This window comes from Carettochelys insculpta, chromosome 11 (assembly GCF_033958435.1).
Source record: "Carettochelys insculpta isolate YL-2023 chromosome 11, ASM3395843v1, whole genome shotgun sequence".
NCBI classification, from domain to species: Eukaryota; Metazoa; Chordata; order Testudines; family Carettochelyidae; genus Carettochelys; species Carettochelys insculpta.
Genome location: NC_134147.1, coordinates 3,251,678 through 3,274,406, shown reverse-complemented (window position 1 = coordinate 3,274,406; position 22,729 = coordinate 3,251,678). Strand labels below are relative to the sequence as shown.

Below are 22,729 nucleotides of genomic sequence, written 5' to 3'. Positions count from 1 at the left end.
CTGACTCTGTCTTCGTATGATAACAATTTTGGAGGGCTGTTAAGACAACCTCTAGCTATTTGAGACCAGGGTCAGACCTCCTGCAGGGTTCTTACATCTTCTCCTATAATATCTGGGGCTGTCCACACCCAGAGACAGGCTCCACTGGTCTAGATGGACCCAAGACTGGATCAGAGCCCGTGACCCCCATGTTTCTATATGTGTGGTTCAGTTGTGGGTCTATTACACTACAAACCATAGCCAGACCTTTGTGTAGAAGCTGTCATCGAGAACAGTGGTGTAGAACAGAAGCCAAGGGGTGTTAGCAAAGATGTTTGCGGTGGATAGGTTGGCTGTGATCTTATAACAAGCACCCGAGGTGCAAGGGCGTCTGTGCACCATGCGCATAGGATTGTGGGTCAGTGGCTGGGTGTGCATCGCATTTGTGCTTGGCGTGTGCACATACACAAAGAGTCCATCGAGCGGACATACGTACCACTGTGGGGTGCTTCGGCTTTCCCAGCTGAGGGACCCATTGCAGGCCTGGCTCCTGGGCAGCAGCTGTCTGGCCAGGGCCGGCCCAGCCCTCGGGATTGAGCGCTGTGAGAGGCCAGCAAAGCCCAGTGGGGGCATCGGAGGCCCTGAGGGGTGGTGACCCCACTGACACAGACCCAGGGCAGCGCTCCTCTCCAGACATGTAACTGCCAACCTGCTCCCTCTGCCCCACAGGTGCTGAGTGCTTCTCCTCCTCCCCCAGCGATGGGTCCCTGCTGATCTCCGTGCCCTAACCTGCCAGCTCAGCTGCCGATGCTCCGAGGCCAGAGGCCGTCACTTTGACCAGTGCTGCCTGGTGGCTCTCCCCCCGTGCCGTGGACGGGGCCATGGGGCTCTTTGCCCCCTTGTGGCTTTGGCTGCTGCACGCCACTACCTGCCTGGCCGGCAGCCACGGCCCCAGCCTCGGCGTGGTGGCCAAGAAGGAGATCAGCATAGAAGGGGACCTGGTCATCGGGGGGCTGTTCCCAGTCCACGAGAAAGGCAGCTCCAACGAGGAGTGCGGCAAGATCAATGAGCACCGGGGCGTCCAGCGCCTGGAGGCCATGCTCTTTGCCCTGGACGAGATCAACAAAGACCCCCACATCCTGCCGGGGATCACGCTGGGCGCCCACATCCTGGACACCTGCTCCAAGGACACCTACGCCCTGGAGCAGTCGCTGGATTTTGTCCGCGCCTCCCTGACCCGCGTGGATGGCTCGGAGCACATCTGCCCAGACGGTTCCTACGCCATCCACGACGAGGTCCCCATGGCCATCGCCGGGGTCATCGGGGGCTCTTACAGCGACGTCTCCATTCAGGTATGGCTGGGCCTGGAGGGTGGAGGAGGGGTGCTGAGGCTGACCCTAGCTCTGCTTGGCAGAGCGAACGTGGCTACACGCGGCCGGCTACATGGAATGCTACGGTCTGTGCCGAATTGAGGCGGGGGGGGGTGTTGTTCCAGATCCTCATCTCCAAGGGCTTGTCACAAAGCCATCAGCCAGAGCTGCTGCTCGTGATACAGCTCAGCGAGAGGCCCAGGCCTTGGAAGCTCTGGGAGACCTCGCTGACCTGTGGCTCCGGGAGGTGCTTCCTCCAGGTCAGATCTGAGGGGTGGGATGAGGCAGCTCAGAGGTGTAACCATCCCATCCGTAGCTGTCTGGGGGATGAGCAGGGGTGTGAGCGTACGGGTGTGACCCCCTCACCACGTGCTCATCGCTGTCCTGGGGGGTGTGAGCGTACGGGTGTGCCCCGCCCCATGTGCTCATCGCCGTCCCGGGGGTGTGAGCGTACGGGTGTGCCCCGCCCCACGTGCTCATCGCCGTCCCGGGGGTGTGAGCGTACGGGTGTGACCCCGCCCCACGTGCTCATCGTCGTCCCGGGGGTGTGAGCGTACGGGTGTGACCCCGCCCCACGTGCTCATCGCCGTCCCGGGGGTGTGAGCGTACAGGTGTGCCCCGCCCCACGTGCTCATCGCCGTCCCGGGGGTGTGAGCGTACGGGTGTGACCCCGCCCCACGTGCTCATCGCCGTCCCGGGGGTGTGAGCATACGGGTGTGCCCCACCCCATGTGCTCATCGTCGTCCCGGGGGTGTGAGCGTACGGGTGTGCCCCACCCCACGTGCTCATCGCCGTCCCGGGGGTGTGAGCATACGGGTGTGCCCCACCCCACGTGCTCATCGCCGTCCCGGGGGCGTGAGCGTACAGGTGTGCCCCGCCCCACGTGCTCATCGCCATCCCGGGGGCGTGAGCGTACGGGTGTGACCCCGCCCCACGTGCTCATCGTCGTCCCGGGGGTGTGAGCGTACGGGTGTGACCCCGCCCCACATGCTCATCACCGTCCCGGGGGCGTGAGCGTACGGGTGTGCCCCGCCCCACGTGCTCATCGCCGTCCCGGGGGTGTGAGCGTACAGGTGTGACTTCTGAACCACGGTGCTGTCCCAGGAGCTGAACATGTGGGTGTGATCTCTGCACCCCATCGCGTCTGTGCTCCCGAGGCTGATGCACCCAGATCCCCCCCCAACGAGACATTTTAGGGCCCTACAAGGCCAGAGCAGCTGCAGGCCCCAGATCCGAGTCACGTCACCAAGGAGCGTGCACGGCTCTTCCCCGCAGTAAGCGCGGTGCTTCCAGCGCCTGGGTGGGAGCGGGGAGAACCAGGGGTTTGCCCAGACCCCCTCAGGGTGCGGGTGGGGCTGAGAAGCTCACTTCTCGAGGCGGTTGCCATGGCACCCGGTGTGGGGGTTGCATCCCTGTGCTTGTTCCCTGGCGCGGTGATGGGGAAGATGGGGTGGAGGTCACACCCGTGTGCACAGCCCCCTGGGATGGTAGTGGGGTATCCAGTTCCGGGGCCCTGGTGTTGCAAGGAGGGGGACGCGCTGGAGAGAGCCCAGCGGAGGGCGCTGGAAATGATGAGGCGGCTGGAGCAGGCGGCCTGCGAGGAGCGGCTGAGGCGCTTGGGCGTATCTGGTTTGCGGAGGAGAAGGGCAGAGGGTTTGGCAGCAGCCTCCAGTGACCCGAAAGGGGGTTAGGAGGAGGCTGGAGAGAGGCTGTTCTCAGCGGTGGCCGATGACAGAGCCGGCAGCAATGGTCTCCGGCTGCGGGGGGGAGGCCTGGAGGCTGGAGGTTAAAAAGGGTGTTTCGCCGGGGGGGGTGAAGCGCTGGGCTGGGGCGTCTAGAGAGGTGGTGGAATCTCCGCCCTGGAGGTTTTAAGGCCCAGCTCGACGGAGCCCTGGCTGGGGAGATTTAGTTGGGGGTGGTCCTGCTTTGGGCAGGGGGCTGGACTAGATGAGCTCCTGCGTTCCCTGCCTGCCCTGGGATTCTACAGCCCATCCTGTGTCCTGCCCTGGGTCCACCGCGTTCTCCGGCCCCCTGGTGCCTGTGCAGGGGCTTCTGGTCCTCCTGCTGTGCCTCCCCTTCTGCTGCTCTGCCTGGCAGGCTGGAGCCCTGGTGTGGAGCAGGAAGGACCTGCTTACACCCACCTGCAGAGCCTGGCCAGGGGGCAGCAGGGTGGGTGGCTTAGGGGAGCCAGCTGGATGCCAGGGCGTGCTGAGCTGAGTGGGGCTGGCTCCTTGCAACAGGCCCAGGTGGGGGAGCCATTCCTCCAGCTGAGTGGTTGCCTGAATTAAGGGTGTTGAGGGGGGACTCACTGCAGCCCATTCCCAGCCCCCCTCTCCCCCGATCCTGCCCTATGCTGGGACTACCTCAGCACTGACCCTAGCTGTCCCTGCCAGGGACCTGCCAGCTGTTGCTGCTGGGCCCCAAAACCTCCCCTCCCCTTGCCTGCCAGCCATGGCCCTAGATGAGGCAGGAGACCTTCCTTCCTCTGTGGCTTCCTGGAGTGGGTGACGGCCAGGCTGGCCACCTCCCCTGCAGCGTTCATCCCTCCCCACATCTCCAGGCCCACAGCAATGACATCATGTCATCCTCCTTCCATTCCCACCAGGCCGCCTTTTGATACAGACACGTCTCATAGAGCTGGGAGGGACCTCAGGAGGCTGTCCAGTCCCCTGCCCAGGCCAAGCACCCCCCTCCTTCTTGAAATCTATTTCCCCCCAATTGCTAAATGCTCCCCTGTGCTGGGGTGAGGGGTCCCCAAGCTCTGCACCCCGTCCGCAGGCAGGAGGGACTCTCACTCAGCAGGTAGAACAGGAAGTTTATTAGGCCACAGAGGCCCAGCTCAGCAGAGGTGTCCGTAGAGTCGGCAGAGACAGTCCTTCCAACCCCTCCTGGGGAGAGGAGCCTGAGGGGTGCCCCATCTGGGGTGTAGCTTCCTCCCTCGCCAGGCTGGCTGCCTTCCAGCTCCCTCTCCCCCCCAGCTTCTAACCCCCTCGCCAGATTCAAACCCTGCTTGGATCCTCCCTGCTCAGGGCAGAGGTGTTACCTGCCAGCTTAGGTTACAGCCGCAAGGGGCCATCCTTAGCTGTGGGGAGGCTGCTCTGCCTGTTACACACACCCAGCCTGAGTCTCACATGCACCCCCCGCACTCCATCATACCCCCTCGAGAACTGAACTCACAACCCTCGACTCAGCCGGCCAATGCTCAAACCACTGAGCTTTCCCTCCCCCGCGAAGGAGCCTTCCTTGCTCCTGCCATCCCTGCCCAGGCAGAGCCAGGCACGCTGCTTCCCTGCCCCCTGAGCCGGGGGCCTGCAAGGACGGAGTGGGGGCCTTGCCGGGAGTGGGGGAGGGATGCCCGGCTGCCCGTTTCAGGGGCCACGGATGGGCCTGCCAGCAAGGCGGGGGGAGACCAGAACCTCGTTCTCTCTGAAGCTGCTGGGGCGGTATGGGTGGAAATGAGAACGGGTCAGACGGCAACCGGCTACACCCGCAGCCCAAACGGCGCTAAAGGCAGCACTGGACAGATGGAGGCTGGCAGGAGAACGAGCTCATTAGGCAGCTCGTTACAAAGCTAAACAGCTCATTAGCTGCGGCGGCAGGCGCTAGGCTGGGCCGGGCTGCACGGCCGGAGGAGGCCGCAGAGCCGTTTATTAATAGTTCTGGGCTTTCCTAGAGCCACCTGTGCCCCCTCTGGGCTGCGACCTAGCACCTAGCACCTAGCAGAGCGTTCTGCAGCCTCCCCGGGCCCCGTGCAGGGAGTGCCAGCGTTCAGTCAGCTGAGGCTCTGTTTTTCTGATCATCTCCCCCCCAGCCTGCAGCTGTGCACAGGGGCGCCTCTCCTTCCCGCTGGCCGCCCTCCACGCGCCTCTCTGGGACCGGCGGCCCCTCGTTCTGCAGGCCGAGCCCCCGGCTGGTGCCAGAGGCGGCTGTGAGCGACACCCCCTTGTGAATAAGTACCACCCCAGACGTGCAGCCCTGTGCTGTGCCTGTGGGGAGTGGGGATTCTCCCCCAGCCGCTCAGGGTGCCTCTGTCTGTGGGGACTTCCCAGGTTCACAGCCATGCAAGTCGCGCCAGGCACCCTGACGTCTGGCCTTTTGTGGGCTTTTACTCTCCACAGTACAGATTGCGCTGGGGAGAGCAGCGTTCCCCTGACTCTGGGGATCCTGAGCCAAACGGGAGCTGCAGGGGGATCACAAGGTTATTTTAGGAAGGTCCCAGTATCGACACCCCCCCATTTCAGCTTTGCTTTCGGAGCAGGACAGCTGGGGAGTGTTGGATGTAATGTTGGCCAGGCACCCAGCTCTGACGGCAGCAGCCTGCCGGCAGCAGCGCAGAAGTGAGTGTGGTAATGCCATACCCATTCTGCCCTTACTTCTGTGCTGCTGCTGTCAGTGCTGGGCAGCCAGAGAGTGGCAGCTGTGGACTAAGGTCCCAGTTCTGCAGGGCGGAATTATGGGGGGGCGTTACCACATCCTACCTTCCTGGCTTCTGCGCTGCTGCTGGCTGCAGCATTGCCTTCCGAACTGGACTTTCAGTGAGCAGCTGCCCAGCTCTGAAGGCATCGCGGCTGGCAGCCACCACGCGGAAGTGACGGTGGCAGACCCCAACAACTGCAACGCTGAGGAACTTCAGATTTAAGTATCTGAAAGAATGAAATTTCCCATTTCAAAAACCCTATGGTGGTGAAATTGACCAAAATGGGTGGTGACTTTGGTAGGGTCCTAATTTAGCATTTCCAGCAGACCTAGAGAAGTTGTTATTCCCCTCTATTCGGCGCTGGTGAGGCCACATCTGGAGTAATGCATCCAGTTCTGGGTCCTCCAATATAGAAAGGATGTGGACACACTGGAGCAGGTCCAGCAGAGGACAACGAAAATGACTAGGGGGCTGGAGCACATGACCTGTGAGGAGAGGCTGAGGGACTTGGGCTTGTTTAGTTTGCAGAAGAGACAAGTGAGGGGTGATTTAATAGCAGCCTTCAGCTTCCTGAAGGGGAGCTCTAAGAGGCTGGAAAGAGGCTGTTCTCAGTGGTGTCAGATGGCAGAACAAGGAGCAATGGTCTGAAGTTACAGAGGGAGAGGTGTCAGTTGGATGTTAGGAAAAACTCGTTCACTCGGGAGGTGGTGAAGCACTGGAATGTGTTACCTAGCGAGGTGGTGGAATCTCCATCCCTAGAGATTTAAGTCCTGCCTTGACCAAGCCGGGGCTGTGATGATTTAGTTGGGGTTGGCCCTGTTTGGGCAGGGGGCTGGACTAGATGACCTCCTGAGGTCCCTTCCAGCCCTGGGATTCTAAGATAAAGAAGGCCAAAGCAGCATGCAGCGTTGGGTCTGTCCTGGTCTGCGCCCGGCATCTCCGGAGGAAAAGTCCTTCCCCTCTTTCCCAGATTGTAGCCAATGCTCATGGCTCTCAACCAGACGCGTTGTCACCGCCAGCAGGAGCCCGGCACTGGTTTCTCTTACGGCTTCGTGGGTGGCATCTGGATTAATGTGCCTCCTAGCTGGAGATACAGGGTTCCGCACCTGCACTGAGATGCAGCAGGTGGGGCCAGCCAGGTGAGGCGCCGGGGCCAGCTCAGCGGGCAGGAAGGGAGCAGGAGGGACAAGGGCAGCGGGGTGGGAATTTGGCTCACGGCGGGGGGGCTGAGGCTCTGTTCTTGTGAAAGGCTCTGGGGGGGTTTTGCGAGCGGCTTCTCTGAACGGGAGCCGGGGGCAGCAGCACAGCACCACGCGGCAGTGCCCCGTAGGGGTCCCCCTCCCTGCAGCGCCTGCTTTCCCAGCCTCCTGCTGCGGGTGCTGCCAGCTGGGATGCAGGCGCAGCTCCTCCAAGGCATTGCCGTTCCTAACTTCCATCTATTTCAAGGGTGCCTCGTACCTGGGGCTCTCTGGGCCGTCCCCCTTTTATTCTCCTTCAGCTTTTACTGTCTGGGGAGGGTGTGGGGCGTCCCTGCTGCCTCCCCTAACCAGCCACTGGTCTGGCTCTGAACCAGCTGCCTCAAGCGCTGTGGCTGCCCTATGCAGACTAGGCCTGGAGCTGTGCCACCGAGCAGTGAGCTGCTCTTCCTTCCACCTCCCCTGTCCCGGACACTCGCCGTGTGCCTGGTCGCCTGCCCAGGGAGCAGAGAGCAGCAGTAGCAATTCCACGCCTGAGATCTGCCAGGGTCCCAGGCCCTTCTACAAGCTGCCCACGCCCAGAGCTTTGGCCTTCCACCACTCGGGCTGTGCTGATTTCCACCCAGCTTGGAGCTGGGCTGGGCTCACGCTGTCTCTTCTGCACCCCTGGCAGTGGGGCTGGAATTCGGGGCTGCGGGAAGGAAGCACCACCGGGCAGGACCCCAAGATTAAAGTGGCATCTTTAAGGGCCCCAAGCGACGGGAATCTAAGCAGCTCAGCGCTGCCTCCAGAGCTGACCGAGGCCTCGTTCCGCACGGTTTCTTCCCGCAGGGCACCAGCTTTCCCTGGCAAGCTCCTAGCTAAATCACAGGCCAAATTTTCCCCTGCAGCCCCATTTGGATATGCTCTTCCCCCGCACTCCTGGAGTTAAACAGCTGGTTTGCGTGACTGTCTCCTGTTAAAAACAGCTGCCACGTTTCACCCCAGAGGTGGCTGCGTGACAGGGCAGGGCAGGGGATAAAAAACATCTCGTTATAGCTCCGGCTTGACGTGAGTTATTGCACCTGGTGAAGGAGACATCCTGGGGAGAGTAGCTGAGAAAGGGGGAACCCCTCGGCTACCATTTACCAGGGCCAAGAGAACCGTGGAGATGATAAACTGGGACGGTGAAGCTGAGGTGCAGGCAAAGAGGGGCAGAGTCTGCCAGATGGGTGTTGTGCAGCCAGCCCCCCAGGCATGCGGCGCTGGGCGTGGGAAGAGGGGTGATGCCTGAGAACGCCGGGGCAAGAAGTTTGCTGTGTAGCTCTGCCCCCCCCGGCACACCGCCTACTTTCCAGCCTACTCAACCCAACTGCAGTTGGAGGTGGCGGTGATCCTGCAACCTGAGGGAGGCACTGGGAGCTGAGCTAAGCCCCCTGAGGGGATAAGGTCTGGGGGTGACCCTCTGCACGGCGCCTGATGGGGCCGGGCTCTCGCTCCTGCCCCCAGCCAGGCCCTCGAGGTTGTGGCTGGAAGGGGCAGCGGCTGGCATGAGCCAGCTGGGTCCACCCTCGGATTGCACCCCCACGGGTCCTGGCCTTTTCCAGAGGCTCCTGGGCAGCCCACCCCGGCGTGCCCTGCAGGGCAGGTGGTGCCCAGAGCCCCTGGCTGCAATCAGGGTTTATTCCCCTCCCCAAGCTCAGCCGACCATGATCTCGATGTTCAGCTCCAGGCCCCCGTCCTGCGGGCCGCTCCCTGCCAGCTCTGCGGCCGCTCTGCGTCGGGCGTAGCGCCGCCACCGGTTCTGGATGAGCAGTGCCGCCTCCCGGTACCTCCGGTACTGGCTCCTGGCCCGCCACATCCTGAGCAGGGACTGCAGCAGGACGGTGGCTCTGGCGGGCCTGACGTACGCGGCCAGCGCCTGGAGCCGCCTCGCTTCCCACCTGTGGCAGAAGCCCCGCCTCCACCAGCGCTGGATCACCAGGGCGCAGAGGGTGGCTTGGCGCAGCGCCCGCCGGGTGAGCAGCCCCCGCCACCAGCACTGGATGGCCACAGCGGAACGGCCGTGGGGCTCCGCCGCTCGGGCCGGGGGCAGAGGGGGAGAGGCCTCGTCCTGCTGGGAAGAGAAAGCGGGGATGTCCGGGGCTGCGGGAGAGATCGCCCACCCCGAGTCGGGGAAGCGGCACCCGCCCCCCCCGCCCATCGCTTCTGCAGGAGTGACGCGCTCAGCTGCAGCCCGTCAGCCGAGGCTGAGCTTGCAGCCTTGTGCAGGAGATGGAGGGGTAGCTCCGGGCGCTGGCAGCAGTAGTAGGCTGTGGCCTTCTGTGGGGCCTCTTCCCGAGAGGAAGGAGATATGACCCCTGCGTTTGGCTGAGCACATTTTTGCCCAAACAGAGGTGTCTGTGGAGGCCATAAATGGGCACTTATGAGGCAGGCCTGAACTAGCTGCCTTGGAGTTGAGCCAGCCAATCGCAGCCTTTCAAGTTGCCACCCTGGGGGGGGACCCTAGCGGGACTTAGAATCCCAGCCCGAGTCCCCGGCACCTGGTCGGCAGCGTTTCCTCTAACGTTTTCCATCAGTGTGTGGAATAAATTTTACGCACACTGGGGCCGGTGCAAATGTGCACCACCCATAGAGGCACATGCTGCTGCCTGGAGGGTGCTCTGCTAATCTGCTGGGTGGCACCTGGCTCTCTGCTGGGCAGCTGCCCTGGTGCTTGGCTTGCAGGGAATGCGGGCGGCCGGGAGAGCTGGAGTTTTGGCTGGCTGAAGAATCCCTCTGAGCCTGCCTCTCTGCTCTGCGGTGGGAGGAGAGGACGTGGACTGGGCCTGGCCGAGAGTGACCCTGGTGGGGAAACAGGAGGGTTCCCGGAGCTGGGCAGAGAAGAGAGGTGCCTCTGCTGAATCCCTGCCTCAGTTTCTCCAGTTCCGCTGGGTGTGCCATGCAGCGCTTGCCAGCTCTCGTCTAAGTCCCCTTGGGCTTCCAGAGTCAGGGGGATGTCCCAGGAAGGGGGGCTGGGGGAGGCATTGGCAGCGGAGAGACATCGCCTGCCAGGTGGAGGGTACTCACGGCCACAGCTGCCGCCCGATCCGGAGCGCCCGGATGCTGCAGGGAACCATCTCCAGATGCACCATCTCCCCCTCCCAGGGCAGGGCCCGCGAGCGAGGCCTTCTGCAGCGTCTCGGCATCAGCGGGCTTCTTCCTGGGGCTGCCCTCGGGAGCCTGCCTGGCCCCGCCGTGGAGGAAGGAGAGGGTTAGGGAGGAGGTGGCGGAGCCTGGAAGCCTCCAAGCCACCAGGCTGCCCCAGGAGGAGCGGAAAGCAGAGCCTGGCTCCGCAGGACAGAGAACCAGGGGCTGGAGCCAAGGTGGGAGGATTCTGACCCAGCTGCATTGCTGGGGGGTCAGTTTCCTTGTGTGTGCGGTGGCCGCCGAGGTAGTCCCGGGCACGCCTGGACCAGCACGGGGGCTGGCAGGTTCTCCCCTCCCGCCCCCCGAGAGCCGCGGAAGGGCACGTTATCTCCGTACGGGGGCTTTGCTTTCCCGGGCCCCCATGGTGAACCTCGCAGCTCAGGAGAGGAGCCTGCTTCCTGGGGGCGGCGGGAGTCCACCTCCCGGGAGCTGAGGGGTGGGGAGGGCCCTGGCCTTGGCAGCCTGTGACCAGAGCGGTGATGCTACAATGGACAGCCACCTCGCCAGGCCAGCTGCTCAGCCCAGGGAACGGATGAGGCAATAATAGACCTGCAGCCACCTGTCTGCTGCGGGTCCTTGGCTGGGTCAGGGGCAGCCCAGATCCGGGGGGGGTCACAGGCATGGAAACCTCGCCTTCGGAAGGCCTCCGCAAGGGGCTTGAAGGCCTTGCGGTGCCCTGGGGCAGGACATAGGGGACTGAGGCCCCAGTCGGGCGTGCTCTCTTGTACTTTGGAAGAGGGTGTCTGCAGGCGACACCAGGGTCAGGTCAGGGCGGCAGCCTCTCTTCTGCACAGCGCTGAACAGAGAATCACAGCACATGAGGCAGCTCCCAGCGGTCATGGAGGCCAGTCCCTTGCACCCCGAGCAGGACCAGGCACCAGCCAGATCACCCTGCCAGGTGTTGTTCTAACCGGCTCTTCAAAATCTCCTTCGCTGGGGAGCCCACAACCTTCCCAGGCAACTTACTCCGCTGCTTAACCACCTTAAGAGGAAGATTTTCCTAAGGTCCAGCCTAACCCTCCCTGGCTGCAGCTGAAGCCCATTGCCTCTTGTCCTGTCCTCAGAGGTTAAGGGGAATATATTTCCTCCCTCCTCCTTGTCGCGCCCTTTAGGTGCAGCAAACCCCCAATATACCAGCCTAAGGGTGCGTCTACACTAGCCGGCTACTGCAAAGTAGCTGGCACAATGTCGAAATAGCACCCGTCGCGTCTACACGCGCCGAGTGCTATTTCGAAGTTGAAATCAACGTTAGGCGGCGAGACGTTGAAATCGCTAGTCCCATCCGAAGACGGGAACAGTGCCCTACTTCAATGTTGAACGCCGAAGTAGGGTGTGTGTAGATGATCCCCGTCCCCCTACTTCGAAATAGCGGGGTCCTCCATGGCGGCCATCAGCTGAGGGGTTGAGAGACGCTCTGTCCAGCCCCTGCGGGGCTCTATGGTCACCGCGTGCAGCAGCCCTTAGCCCAGGGCTTCTGGCTGCTGCTGCTGCTGCAGCTGGGGGTCCATGCTGTGAGCACAGGGTCTGCAACCAGTAGTCGGCTCTGTGGATCTCGTGCTTTCCTTTCGGGGGCTTGGCCTCGTCCCTGCTGAAAGGAGGAGCACAGTCCCGGCCGGCCTGAGCATCATCACAGGAACTGGGATGATCCGAAAGCAGGAAATGCTGCAGAAGAGCCCACGTCCCCTTTGGTAATTCACGTCCAGCTCCCCAGGGGGTCTTCAGCAGTTGTGCTTCGCCCCCAGCGTGGCCACACCATCTCCATCCCCCGTGGCCCATGGAGGGTCAGAGGGGAAGGCCGGTAAGGCCATTTGCCCAGCACCACGGGCCCTCGGGTGGCATGATGTCCATCACCCAGCATGAAGCATTGTGGACATTGTAAACCCGATGGTGCCCCTGCTACCCAAGTCCAGAAGTGGGGCAACAAACCGAGCCGCGGTGGGTAACGGGTCTGACCAGAAGATAAGAGGGTGGAGAAGCCACCAGAGTCCAGGCTGTGGAGGCCTCCGCGAGCTGGAGAGAGCCGCTGAAAGGCAAAAGGACCTGCCGTGCCCGGTGGAGGTGCCCCCTTAGCACCAGCGGCCCCGGGCGGGTGGCTCTTGCCCAGAGATGGGGGGATGTCCCCGCTCTCTCGGCAGGCTCTGAGGAGCAGCTGACCCTGAAAGGAACTGGAGCCGCCCGGCCTGACCTGACACACTGGGTGTCCTGGGAGACGCTCCCACCCCAGAGGAGCTCACCTGCCTTTTCAGGGGAGGGTGGCAAAGGTCTCCCCGCAGGACCTGGGTTAGCGAGGTCACTCCTGGGTACCGCCAAGATCCCTCAGCTCCTCCCAGATGCCGGGGCACCTCCATGGGGCCAGATCGAGCCCCGCTCTGGGCTGCGGCTGGGAGCTCTGCTGCCTTCTCCCAGCAAGGAGGCGCCTTTGGCATTTTACCTGGGCCTGGCGAGCCTCAGACCCTCCTGCCCAGCGCCCACCAGGCGTCGGAGCCCGCTGGATCTCCCCGGCCCCGGAAGGGCAGCGGGGCTGAGCTCCGTGACCACACAGTGGTAGGGCGGGAGATGGGTGTCTCTCCTGTGCCTCCGGTCTATTGCTGGCCTGGCGCGAAGCAGGGCAGGGTAATTTTCAGGTGCTGATGCCATCTTAACCTCCCTGGATGTGCTCTTGAAGCAGCCCAGACCACCACATCAGCAGGCACTGGGGAGCAGGGTACAGACTCCCGCTTTTGCACCAGATGTTTATTTATTTCCCCAAAGAGCGAATGGGGTCAGAAGTGCTAAAACCAGGCCCGCAGCACCCCGAAGAAGTCACCAGCTTGGGACAATTACCGCTCTGCGTCTTCAGGAAGCCCGGTCTAAGGCAGCCAGAGACCGGAAGATAAAAAAAAACCTTCGAGCCACTCAAAACAACAGACACCCGTGACCTGCCCCTGACAATGAACACGAGGGCACTGGTAGGGAATGCCTGACAGGTCATCCCCCTCCAGGCTGCTGCTAATTATCTTCCCATCTCGTGGGAGGGGTGGGAAAGGGTTTGTTGGCCTGAAGAAAGGACATGGAAAAGAAATATCAGGAGGCTGCTGCAGCCCCCCAGCCAGCTAGGTACGCTGGTGGGACATTTGGGAAAAGGCAGGGTGCAGCTGAAGGGCCTCGCTCTGAGCCGGAGTTCTCCAGGTCCAGTAGCCAAAGGCCTCTGGCCTAAGGCATCTCCTGTGCTGCTACCTTCCTGAAGGCTCCCTGGCGTTGCTTGTGTTCCATACCGTGACCTTGCAGAGCTGGCAAGATGAGGGGAGGGCGGTGGGATTGTCTCTCAGTCATCTGCCTGGGGGACCTCCTGATCAGCCCCATTGTGTCGTCCTTGCAGGCGGTTGGGGATGGACTCGTGGACACGTCCAGCCTTGCACTTAGTTGCCATTCCAGGCTTCACGGCCAGCTTCGCCCTGGAGCTGGGGGGAGATGGATACCAGGTTTTGTCTTCTTCTCCGTCTCATGGAATCATAGAAGCCCAGGGCGGGAAGGGACCTCAGGAGGTCAGCGAGTCCAGCCCCCTGCCCAAAGCAGGACCAACCCCAACTAAATCGTCCCAGCCAGGACTTTGGCAAGCCAGGACTTAACCTCTCAGGATGGAGATTCCACCAGGGATGGAGGTTCCTCCAGTGCTTCACCCCCCGCCCCAGTGAAAGTTTTTCCTAGTACCCAACCTAGACCTCCCCCACCGCAATGTGAGACAATTGCTCCTCATTCTGTCCTCTGTCCTCTCTGAGAATAGGCTGGAGCCATCCTCTGTAGAACTCCCCCTCAGGTAGTTGAAGGCTGCTATGAATCATAGAATCACAGAACAATAGAGCTGGAAGAGACCTGAAAAAGCCATTGAGTCCAGCCCCCTGCCCAAGGCAGGACCAAACCCATCAGATCAGCCCAGCCAGGGCTTTGTGGAGCCGAGACTTAAACATCTCGGCCGTGTCTACACTAGCCCCAAACTTCGAAATGGCCATGTAAGTGGCCATTTCGAAGTTTACTAATGAAGCGCTGAAATACGTATTCAGCGCCTCATTAGCATACGGGCGGCCGTGGCACTTCGAACTTGACGCGGCTCACCGCTGCGCGGCTCTCCCCGACGGGGCTCCTTTTCGAAAGGACCCCACCTACTTCGAAGTCCCCTGTGATGGAGTGGGGGTGGGGGGGAATGCATGTGTGAGACTCAGGCTGGGTGTGTGAGACAAGCAGAGCAGCTCCCAGCGGCTAATAATGACCCTGGGGCTATAACCTGGGCTGGCAGGTAACATCTCAGCCCTGAACAAAGAGGAGGGTGGAGCCGAGCTGGTTTTGAATGGGGGGGGGGGGCAGCAGTTAGAAGCTTCCCCCATGCATCTGTGTCCTCTTAGAGCATGAGCGTGGTTAGCTGGAGCTTCAACAGCTAGGGCAAAACCTTTGGCTGAGATTTTATGAGACTGGACCAGTGCTGAACACGGGGCTGTGGCCCATCTTTTTCCTGCACGAATGGCCCCTGAGTCTCCCGCAGCTTAACCTCAGCCTCCAGCAGAGGAGAACCTCAATTTCAGATCCTTCAGGGATCCAGGGCCTGACTCTCACCACGGGGTGAGAGTTTTATAACTGCAGCCCCCCTGCAGGTCATGCAAAATAAAGGTGCAGATCTCCGTGTGCAAGGAGCCTGACCAGGCGCGGCTGTGACCACCGCAGGTGCGCACAGCCAGGGAGAAGCGCAATTACCCTCTCGCACCTGGCGTGGCTGTGCCTCTGTGTGTGGGACTGGGGCAAGGTGGGGCCAGGAGAGGGGAGGCAGGAGTGAAGACAGAGCAGAGATGGAGCTGAGGAGCAGGCCGCTTTAAATCCATTAGGGCCAGCTGAGCCCACTCAGGGCTCCCTTTATAAGCCCTTCTCCAGGGGTAAGGGGCAGGTGGTGAAGGAGAGTTGGGAGGTGAGTGAGGAGATTTAGAGGAATCTCAGAAGAGGGGGGAGGTGCCTTGGTGACCCCGGGGGCTGGACTACCCCAAGTGAGGGGGGCCTGGAGCTCCACCAGAGACTGTGGAGAACTGGTCAGCCAGAGGGCCTTGCTCCATGGCTACCGCTAGCAGAAGGAGGTTGTGCTGGGGTTCAGGGCCCCCAAGCTCTGCACCCCGTCCGCAGGCAGGAGGGGCTCTCACTCAGCGGGTAGAACAGGGAGTTTAACAGGCGCCAGAGGCCCAGTTTCTCACAGAAGAGTCAGTGCAGCCGGCAGAGACAGTCCTTCCAACCCGTCCTGGGGAGAGGAGCCCGAGGGGGGCCCCTCTGGGGTGTGGCTTCCCCCCTCGCCAGGCTGGCTGCCTTCCAGCTCCCTCTCCCCTCCACCTCCGATTCAAAAAACCCCCGCTTGGCTCCTCCCTCCTCTTTGTTCAGGGCAGAGGTGTTACCTGCCAGCCTGGGTTATAGCTCCAGGGGTCATCCTTAGCCTCTGGGAGCTGCTCTGCTTGTCTCCCACACATCCAGCCTGAGTCTCACACATGCACCTCCCCCGCCCCCCCAACTCCATCACAGAGGTACAGGGGTGGTGGGGAGGGAATAATCTGGGGAAGTGGCCCAGGGAGAGGAGCTGCAGGGGAAGGGTGAAGGGAGCCAGCCCTCGCTGGTAGCGGCCATCCAGGGTCCCTGGGCTGGAACCTGGAATGGGGGGGTGGGGACTGGGTTTCTCTCCCCCCCCCCCCCGACCATCCCCTGCCCCTGCAAGGGTAACAGGGCTCTCACGGTGGGGCCAGTGGCCTGAACAGGGACCTGGGGCCCAGGAATGAGACTGACTCTGCCACAGGGACAGAGGGCGATTGCAGGAGTGAAGTTATCCGTAGCCAGGGCCTCTGCTCCACCAACGGTCTCGTTCCAAACACAGCCTGGTTCTGCAGCACCAGCCGGGCCCTGTAGTCCAGCTTCCCCCTCTGCAGCGGCGCTGTGGCTGGAAGTGGGCGCCGGGGCAGCGTGATGCAAGGGCACCACGTTCAGTGATGGGATGTTGGGGGGCTACTGCCGGAGTACCCGGACTCTTCCTGGGGCCCCCACCCTTTACCAGTACTGGAATGTGTCTGCACCCAACCCCCGTCCGTCACTGCCCAGCGGGCTCCTCGCAGGAGTTTTGGCTGAAGGTGGGGAGAAGGAAGGAGGCCAGAGCTGGGCAGAGCGGAAGGGGACGGCAGGCAGAGCTGGGGCCGGAGGCAGAGCAGGGGGGTGGACTCGGGGATGGAGCTGGGGTGCCGGACTGGGATCAGAGCTGGGGTTGGAAGTGGGCTGGGGCGCAGCTGGGGTTGGAGGTGGGGGTGGGGGGTGAAGTGGCCTTGTGGCTGGGGCTGCAATGGGCCTTGGATCTAAGGCTTTTCTGTGCTCTGAGCAGGGGAGGGTCCCTGTCTGAACAGCGCCCCGGGTGCCCGGAGACACGGGGATCCTGGCATCCCGCTCACAGGACGCAAGGCCTTGCCCCGAGGACCGGCAGGGCGAGGCATTGGAGACGCTGGTCTGTGGGAGTCGGTCGCCCAGAGGCGCAAGGCCAGGGAATGACAGAGCCGCTCTCTGCACCGCCTTGTCTAACGCTGCCAGGGCAGAGTAGCTGCGCTTGGCACTAGCTACGTGTCCAGCTGCCTGCCCGAGAGGAGCGGAGCCTGCAGCCTGCGGTGTCCCTCTCCTCCCGCCGCACGGCCCCAGAGCAGAGACCCGGGGAGAGGAGCCGTTCGCTGCCCCAATAAGGTCACTTTCCAGGGGCTGATGGCGTTGGAGAACTGCCATTGGCGGGGCTCAGCCTGGTTTCTGGGCTCCATGCGTGGCCTGTCCCACTCCTAAACTGACACCGGCCAATAGAGCAGGATCCAGCCGGCAGCCCGGGGCCAAGGTCGGGGCAGTCGCGTGCAGGTGGGTCAGAAATGGTTGACCAGTCATTCGAGTCCCACCTAGCAGCAGGGTGCAGGGACTGGACCTTAAACCCATCTATATAACCACTGACACTTGGCTCCGTAACGTGCTCCCAACGGCCAGCCAGCCTTGGCTTACAGCCCTTTAGCAAGGGTAGCCTTTCCTGCAGCCACCCCCCCGCTAACGCACCCAGGGCTCCGGGAGCCAGGCCTCCGATATCGCGTTCCTTGCCATGCCGGCTGCGTGCTGATAATCCTGGAGAAGCAGGGCTGGACAGGACCCCGAGAGGTCAGCCCATGCATCCCCCTGTGCTGACGCAGGAGTAGGACTCGCTGCACCAGGTGGGTGGCTCAGCTGGTGCGTAAAACATCTCAGGACAGGGGTTCCGTAAAACTTGACAGGCAACTGACTCCTGGGGCGTGTCTACACTTGCATTCCTGTTTGGAAAGAGGTATGCAAATAAGGTAAACTGGAAATGCAAATGAGGTATAAATTCGCATACTCGGCACCTCGTTTGCATATTCTAATTTCAAAAGAGCATGTTTGGAAAGAAGAAAGCCAGTGCAGACGCTGCTTTTTCGAAAGTAAAGCCCATCTTCGAAACAACCCTTCTCCCCGTTAAAGAAAGGGAAGGAGGGTTCTTTGGAAGACGGGTTTACTTTGGAAAGAGCCGTGTCTCCACCGGCTTTCCTCTTTCGAAATTAGAATAAGCAAATGAGGTGCGGAATACGCAAATTCACACCTCATTTGCATGCCTCGTGGGAAAGACGCATGCAAGTGTAGCCACACCCACCGCTTCTGAAGGCTCTTGGCGGCGGCTGGTGAAAGCGGGAACCCTCCGAGTGGGGGGGGGGAGGGTGTGTTCTCCCTTCTAGCCCCCAGGGGCCCCGCCGAGCTGCCGGGCCCTTCTCCGCCTCCCCCGCCTAACCCCCTCCCCTCCCCTCCCCTCCAGGTGGCCAATCTGCTGCGGCTCTTCCAGATCCCCCAGGTCAGCTACGCCTCCACCAGCGCCAAGCTGAGCGACAAGTCGCGCTACGACTACTTCGCTCGCACGGTGCCGCCCGACTTCTACCAGGCCAAGGCCATGGCCGAGATCCTGCGCTTCTTCAACTGGACGTATGTCTCCACGGTGGCCTCGGAGGGGGACTACGGCGAGACGGGCATCGAGGCCTTCGAGCTGGAAGCCCGAGCCCGCAACATCTGCATCGCCACCTCGGAGAAGGTGGGGCGCTCCGTGAGCCGGGAGACCTTCGAGGGCGTGATCAAGGCGCTGCTGCAGAAGCCCAGCGCCCGCGTGGCGGTGCTCTTCACCCGCAGCGAGGACGCCCGGGAGCTGCTGGCGGCGGCGGGACGGCTCCAGGTCTCCTTCACGTGGGTGGCCAGCGACGGCTGGGGCGCGCTGGAGAGCGTGGTGGCGGGCAGCGAGGCGGTGGCGGAAGGGGCTGTCACCATTGAGCTGGCGGCCTACCCGCTGCCGGAGTTCGCCAGCTACTTCCGCGACCTGCACCCCGCCAACAACAGCCGCAACCCCTGGTTCCGGGAGTTCTGGGAGCACAAGTTCCGCTGCCGCCTGGCCAGCCCGGACTGTGGCCGGCGCTCGCTGTGGGCCGCCAGCTTCGAGCAGGAGTCCAAGATCATGTTCGTGGTGAACGCGGTGTACGCCCTGGCCTGGGCCCTGCACGACATGCGCCGCGCGCTCTGCCCGGGCGCCGCCCGCCTCTGCGATGCCATGAGGCCGGTGCCGGGCAAGCGCTTCTACAAGGACTTCCTGCTGCAGGTCAAGTTTGACGGTAAGGTCAAGGCCGGGCCGGGGGCGCTGCGAGCCAGACGGGCCAGGCTTGGTCTGCGGTCCCCCCGCCTCGCTTGTCCCGCAGCTGGGGTCTCCTGCTGCACCCCGGGAAGGTCATGAGCAGAAAGCCCCGGCCGGCCCGAGCCGCTCTCCTGCGCCGCTGTCTGGGCCTCCGCTCGCAGCTGGGGAGAACTTTGCCCCCTGTCCTGCGTTTGGCTTCATGGCGCAGCAGCCTGGAGCGCTGTGCAGCTGTGGGGCCGCTATTCCCCGCTGCCCGGGGCCAGGCTCTCCGCAGGCAAACGGAGCGGGTCCCCTGCCGGCGGAGGAGGGGAGTGGCAGGGCCCTGCGTGCGGGGGGCTTCATTATCCGCCCCGCGAGTTGTAGCCCGAAAGCTGCGGGGTGGCTGGGTGGGAACCGGGGCTGGGCTGGCATTTGCTCTGGAACTTGCAGTGCCGGGTTCTGTCCCCGGCTGGCCGGACTGGGGCGAGAGGTCAGCGAGCCGCACTCCAGCCTTCAGCCTGGCCGCGGACTGGGGGAGCTGGGAGCTGGGTCCCTGCCCCGAGCTGGGGCTCCAGGCGGCGGAGGAGCTGCCCCGCGCACGCCACAGTGAGGTTAGGCTCCTCTGCGGGGGGCTGGGGAGTGCCGGCGGCGGGAGAGCGTCGACCACACCCGGGGAGCGCAGGGGTGAGTGGTGGGGCGGGATAAGCAGCCACCCGGACCCCGCGGGCTGCGCTCAGGGCGGTTCACCTGATGCCCTCGGGTCACCCCGCCAGCAGCGCGGTGCTGGCTCAGCCTGACGGAGGCGGAGGCAGGCCAGGAAGGTGGCTTCAGTAGCGCACAGGTGTGGCCACGGTCTGCGCTGGGGCCCGCGTTAACGCCGCAGCCTGGCTCACCCCGGCCGAGCTCCTGACGCCCCTCCAGGCTCCCCGGGGTCGCTCCCGGCCTTGGGCTGCTTGGGGTCCCGCAAGGCGCTAAGGGGGGCGCCTCCACACGGCAGCGGCGGGTCGGCCCAGCCCCGAGCTCGACGGCGGGGAACACGCCCTAGCGGCCCGCCTTGAAATCCCAGCCTCAGCAAACCCCGTGGGGCGGGGGGCACCGGGAAGCCAAGGTGCAGTGGGACCCACGCGCCTCCCAGCCCAGGGAGTGTAGCGGAACGCTCCTCCCCTCCAGCGGTCCCGGGTTCGAGCCCCCCTGAGCGCGGGAGGAAAGCCCGGCTGCCCCAGCCCTCGAACCTCCTCCCCTCTTCCTCCTCCCAGCCCCCTTCCGCCCAGCCGACACCAAAAGCATCGTTCGCTTCGACCGCTTCGGCGACGGAATCGGCCGCTACAACATCTTCAACTACCAGCGCGTGGAGGGGCACTACCGCTACCAGAAGGTGGGCTACTGGGCGGAAGGGCTCACCCTGAACACCACCCTCATCCCCTGGGCCCGGGCCTCGGTCCCCGTGTCCCAGTGCAGCGACCCCTGCAAGAAGAACGAAATGAAGAGCGTGCAGCCGGGCGACGTGTGCTGCTGGCTCTGCATCCCCTGCCAGCCTTACGAGTACCTGCTGGATGAATTCACCTGCACGGACTGCGGGCTCGGGTACTGGCCCAACGGCACCTTGAACGGCTGCTACGAGCTGCCGCAGGAGTACATCCGCTGGCAGGACGTGTGGGCCATCGGGCCGGTTACCATCTCCTGCTTGGGCTTCTTCTCCACCCTCTTCGTCTTCGGGGTGTTCCTGAAGAACAACGACACCCCCATCGTGAAAGCCTCGGGCCGGGAGCTCTGCTACATCCTCCTCAGCGGGGTGCTGATGTGCTATAGCATGACCTTCATCTTCATTGCAAAGCCCTCCACCGAGGTGTGCACCCTGCGGCGCCTGGGGCTGGGCACCTCCTTTGCCGTGTGCTACTCCGCCCTCCTGACCAAGACCAACCGCATTGCCCGCATCTTCAGCGGGGTGAAGGAAGGCGTCCAGCGCCCGCGCTTCATCAGCCCCACCTCGCAGGTGGTCATCTGCATGGCCCTCATCTCCTGCCAGCTGATCATCGTCCTCATCTGGCTCCTGGTGGAGACCCCGGGCACGGGGAAGGAGACGGAGCCGGACAAAAGGGACGTCGTCACCCTCAAGTGCAACAACCGCGACTCCAGCATGCTGGTCTCCCTGGCCTACAACGTGCTGCTGATCGCCCTGTGCACGGTCTATGCCTTCAAGACCAGGAAGTGCCCTGAGAACTTCAACGAGGCCAAGTTCATCGGCTTCACCATGTACACCACGTGCATCATTTGGCTGGCCTTCCTGCCCATCTTCTACGTGACCTCCAGCGACTACCGCGTAAGTTACCCCCGCGTGCGGGGCGGGGAGCCTGGGGCGGGCAGCCTGCTCCGTCCCTGCTGGAGTTGGGCCTCCACACGATACATTTCCATCCCACCCAGCAGCGGGGTGCCAGCTCATCTTGCTGGGAGGAGAGGCAGGCAGGAAAGCTTTTGGATGGCCCGCATCATTAGCAGCGCCTACCGTTAAGGCTTCCCGACCCCTCCTGTTACCCGAGGCTTGCTTGCAACTTAGCTGAACTTGAACGCACCAGGGTGACGTTTCCCACCCACCGCCCCCGCCCAGGCTGAGCGTTTTTGGGAAACTTGCAGCCAAAAAAAGGCTTCCGCTGCGTCCAGGACCGGGCGGAGGGAAGCTCTGCTCGGCTTTCGGGGACAGGCTGGAAAGGGGCACCCAGGCGCTGGGGCCACTGGCTACTGATGGCCATTCACCAGCGGCCCCTGTGCCGGGCGAGCTTGTCCAGTTGTGGTCAGGTGTGCCCCATCTTTCTGGGGCCTGCCTGCAGGTCTCCACCCCAGGTGTTTCTGGGGCGCCCTCTGCTCCGTTCCCCTTGTGGGCTCCAACTTCAGGCCTGCCTGGTGACGGTGGTGGGCGGTTTCCTGAGAGTAAGTCCAACCCATCGCCATCTTCTCTCCCTGGTTTCTTCTCCCAGGGGAGGTTGGCGAGTCAGTTGCCCCAGGTCGGGGTGGTTGATGGGTCTGGCCGGTGGGGCCGGAGGCTATTACAGAGGCGGCTGTTGATAAACGTCTGGCTTTTTGGGGGGCTATAGGGGTGGGAAAGTGCAGGAACAAGAGTTATGGGGATGGGCACCACAGCTGTTAAACGTCTCAGCGATGCTTGCGAAAAGGGGGTGAACAGGGAGGTGGGAGAAGGGCTGTGGGCGAGGGGGAGCTCAGGGCCAGGATGCTGAGGACAGCTGCTGGGGCTGAGCGGGAAAGCCAGGAGGGGGTTGAAGAGTCAAGGACAGGGCTTGGGGGGAACTTCAGCTGGGATGGAGGCCGAGGTCTCTGTGGTGAATGGAGAGGTGCCCGGCCTGCTGAATCCACCTGGGTGCCCATGGGAGGGGCTTGGTTTGGGGGGATTTTAAGCTGGAAGCCAGTTCAGGTCGCAAAGTCGAGCCCCCTGCAGTTAGGGCAAGCTGTGACTGCCGGCACCCCCTGGAGCGCGTCCCTTGAATGACAAGCTCCCAGGCTGTGTTCTTCCCAGCGAGACCCCTTCGTCCATCAGTGCAGAGCTTTTAAAGAGCTGAGCCTCAGGGCAGCTGTCCCCCTGCCCCCTCGGCAGCCCCAGATGGGACCGTGGGAAGAGACAGGAAAGCCTTAGGGTTAAAGCAGAGGACTGGTGCCCTGGAGAGAGATCCTACCCGTGCCTCTGCTACGGAGCTCCTGGGGGATGTAGGGAAAGTCACTTTAAAGGGGCTTTTCCTGGGTGGTCATCTCTGGTTTTCGGGGTGCCCGACCGGAGCCGGGCACTCACTGAAGCCCTGCACAAGGCACTTCAGCCTGGGCACCAAAACCGAGTGGGGCCTTTTGTGCTCCGTCGGGCTCTGTGACTCAGTTTCCCAGCTGTAAAATGGGCACAATAATCTGCGCCTCGCTGGCGCCCACT

General features: G+C 62.9%; 1 protein-coding gene across 1 annotated transcript in view; it reads left to right on the top strand.

Moving 5' to 3' along the window:
* The window catches only part of GRM2 (glutamate metabotropic receptor 2), a 36,317-nt gene that overhangs the window by 12,410 nt on the left and 1,178 nt on the right, over window positions 1-22,729 (top strand). Inside the window, exons 2-4 of the mRNA XM_075005881.1 lie at window positions 776-1,331; window positions 17,965-18,802; window positions 20,058-21,121. Of these exons, the coding sequence (XP_074861982.1) occupies window positions 776-1,331; window positions 17,965-18,802; window positions 20,058-21,121 (2,458 nt within the window). The remainder of the gene's footprint in view (window positions 1-775; window positions 1,332-17,964; window positions 18,803-20,057; window positions 21,122-22,729) is intronic.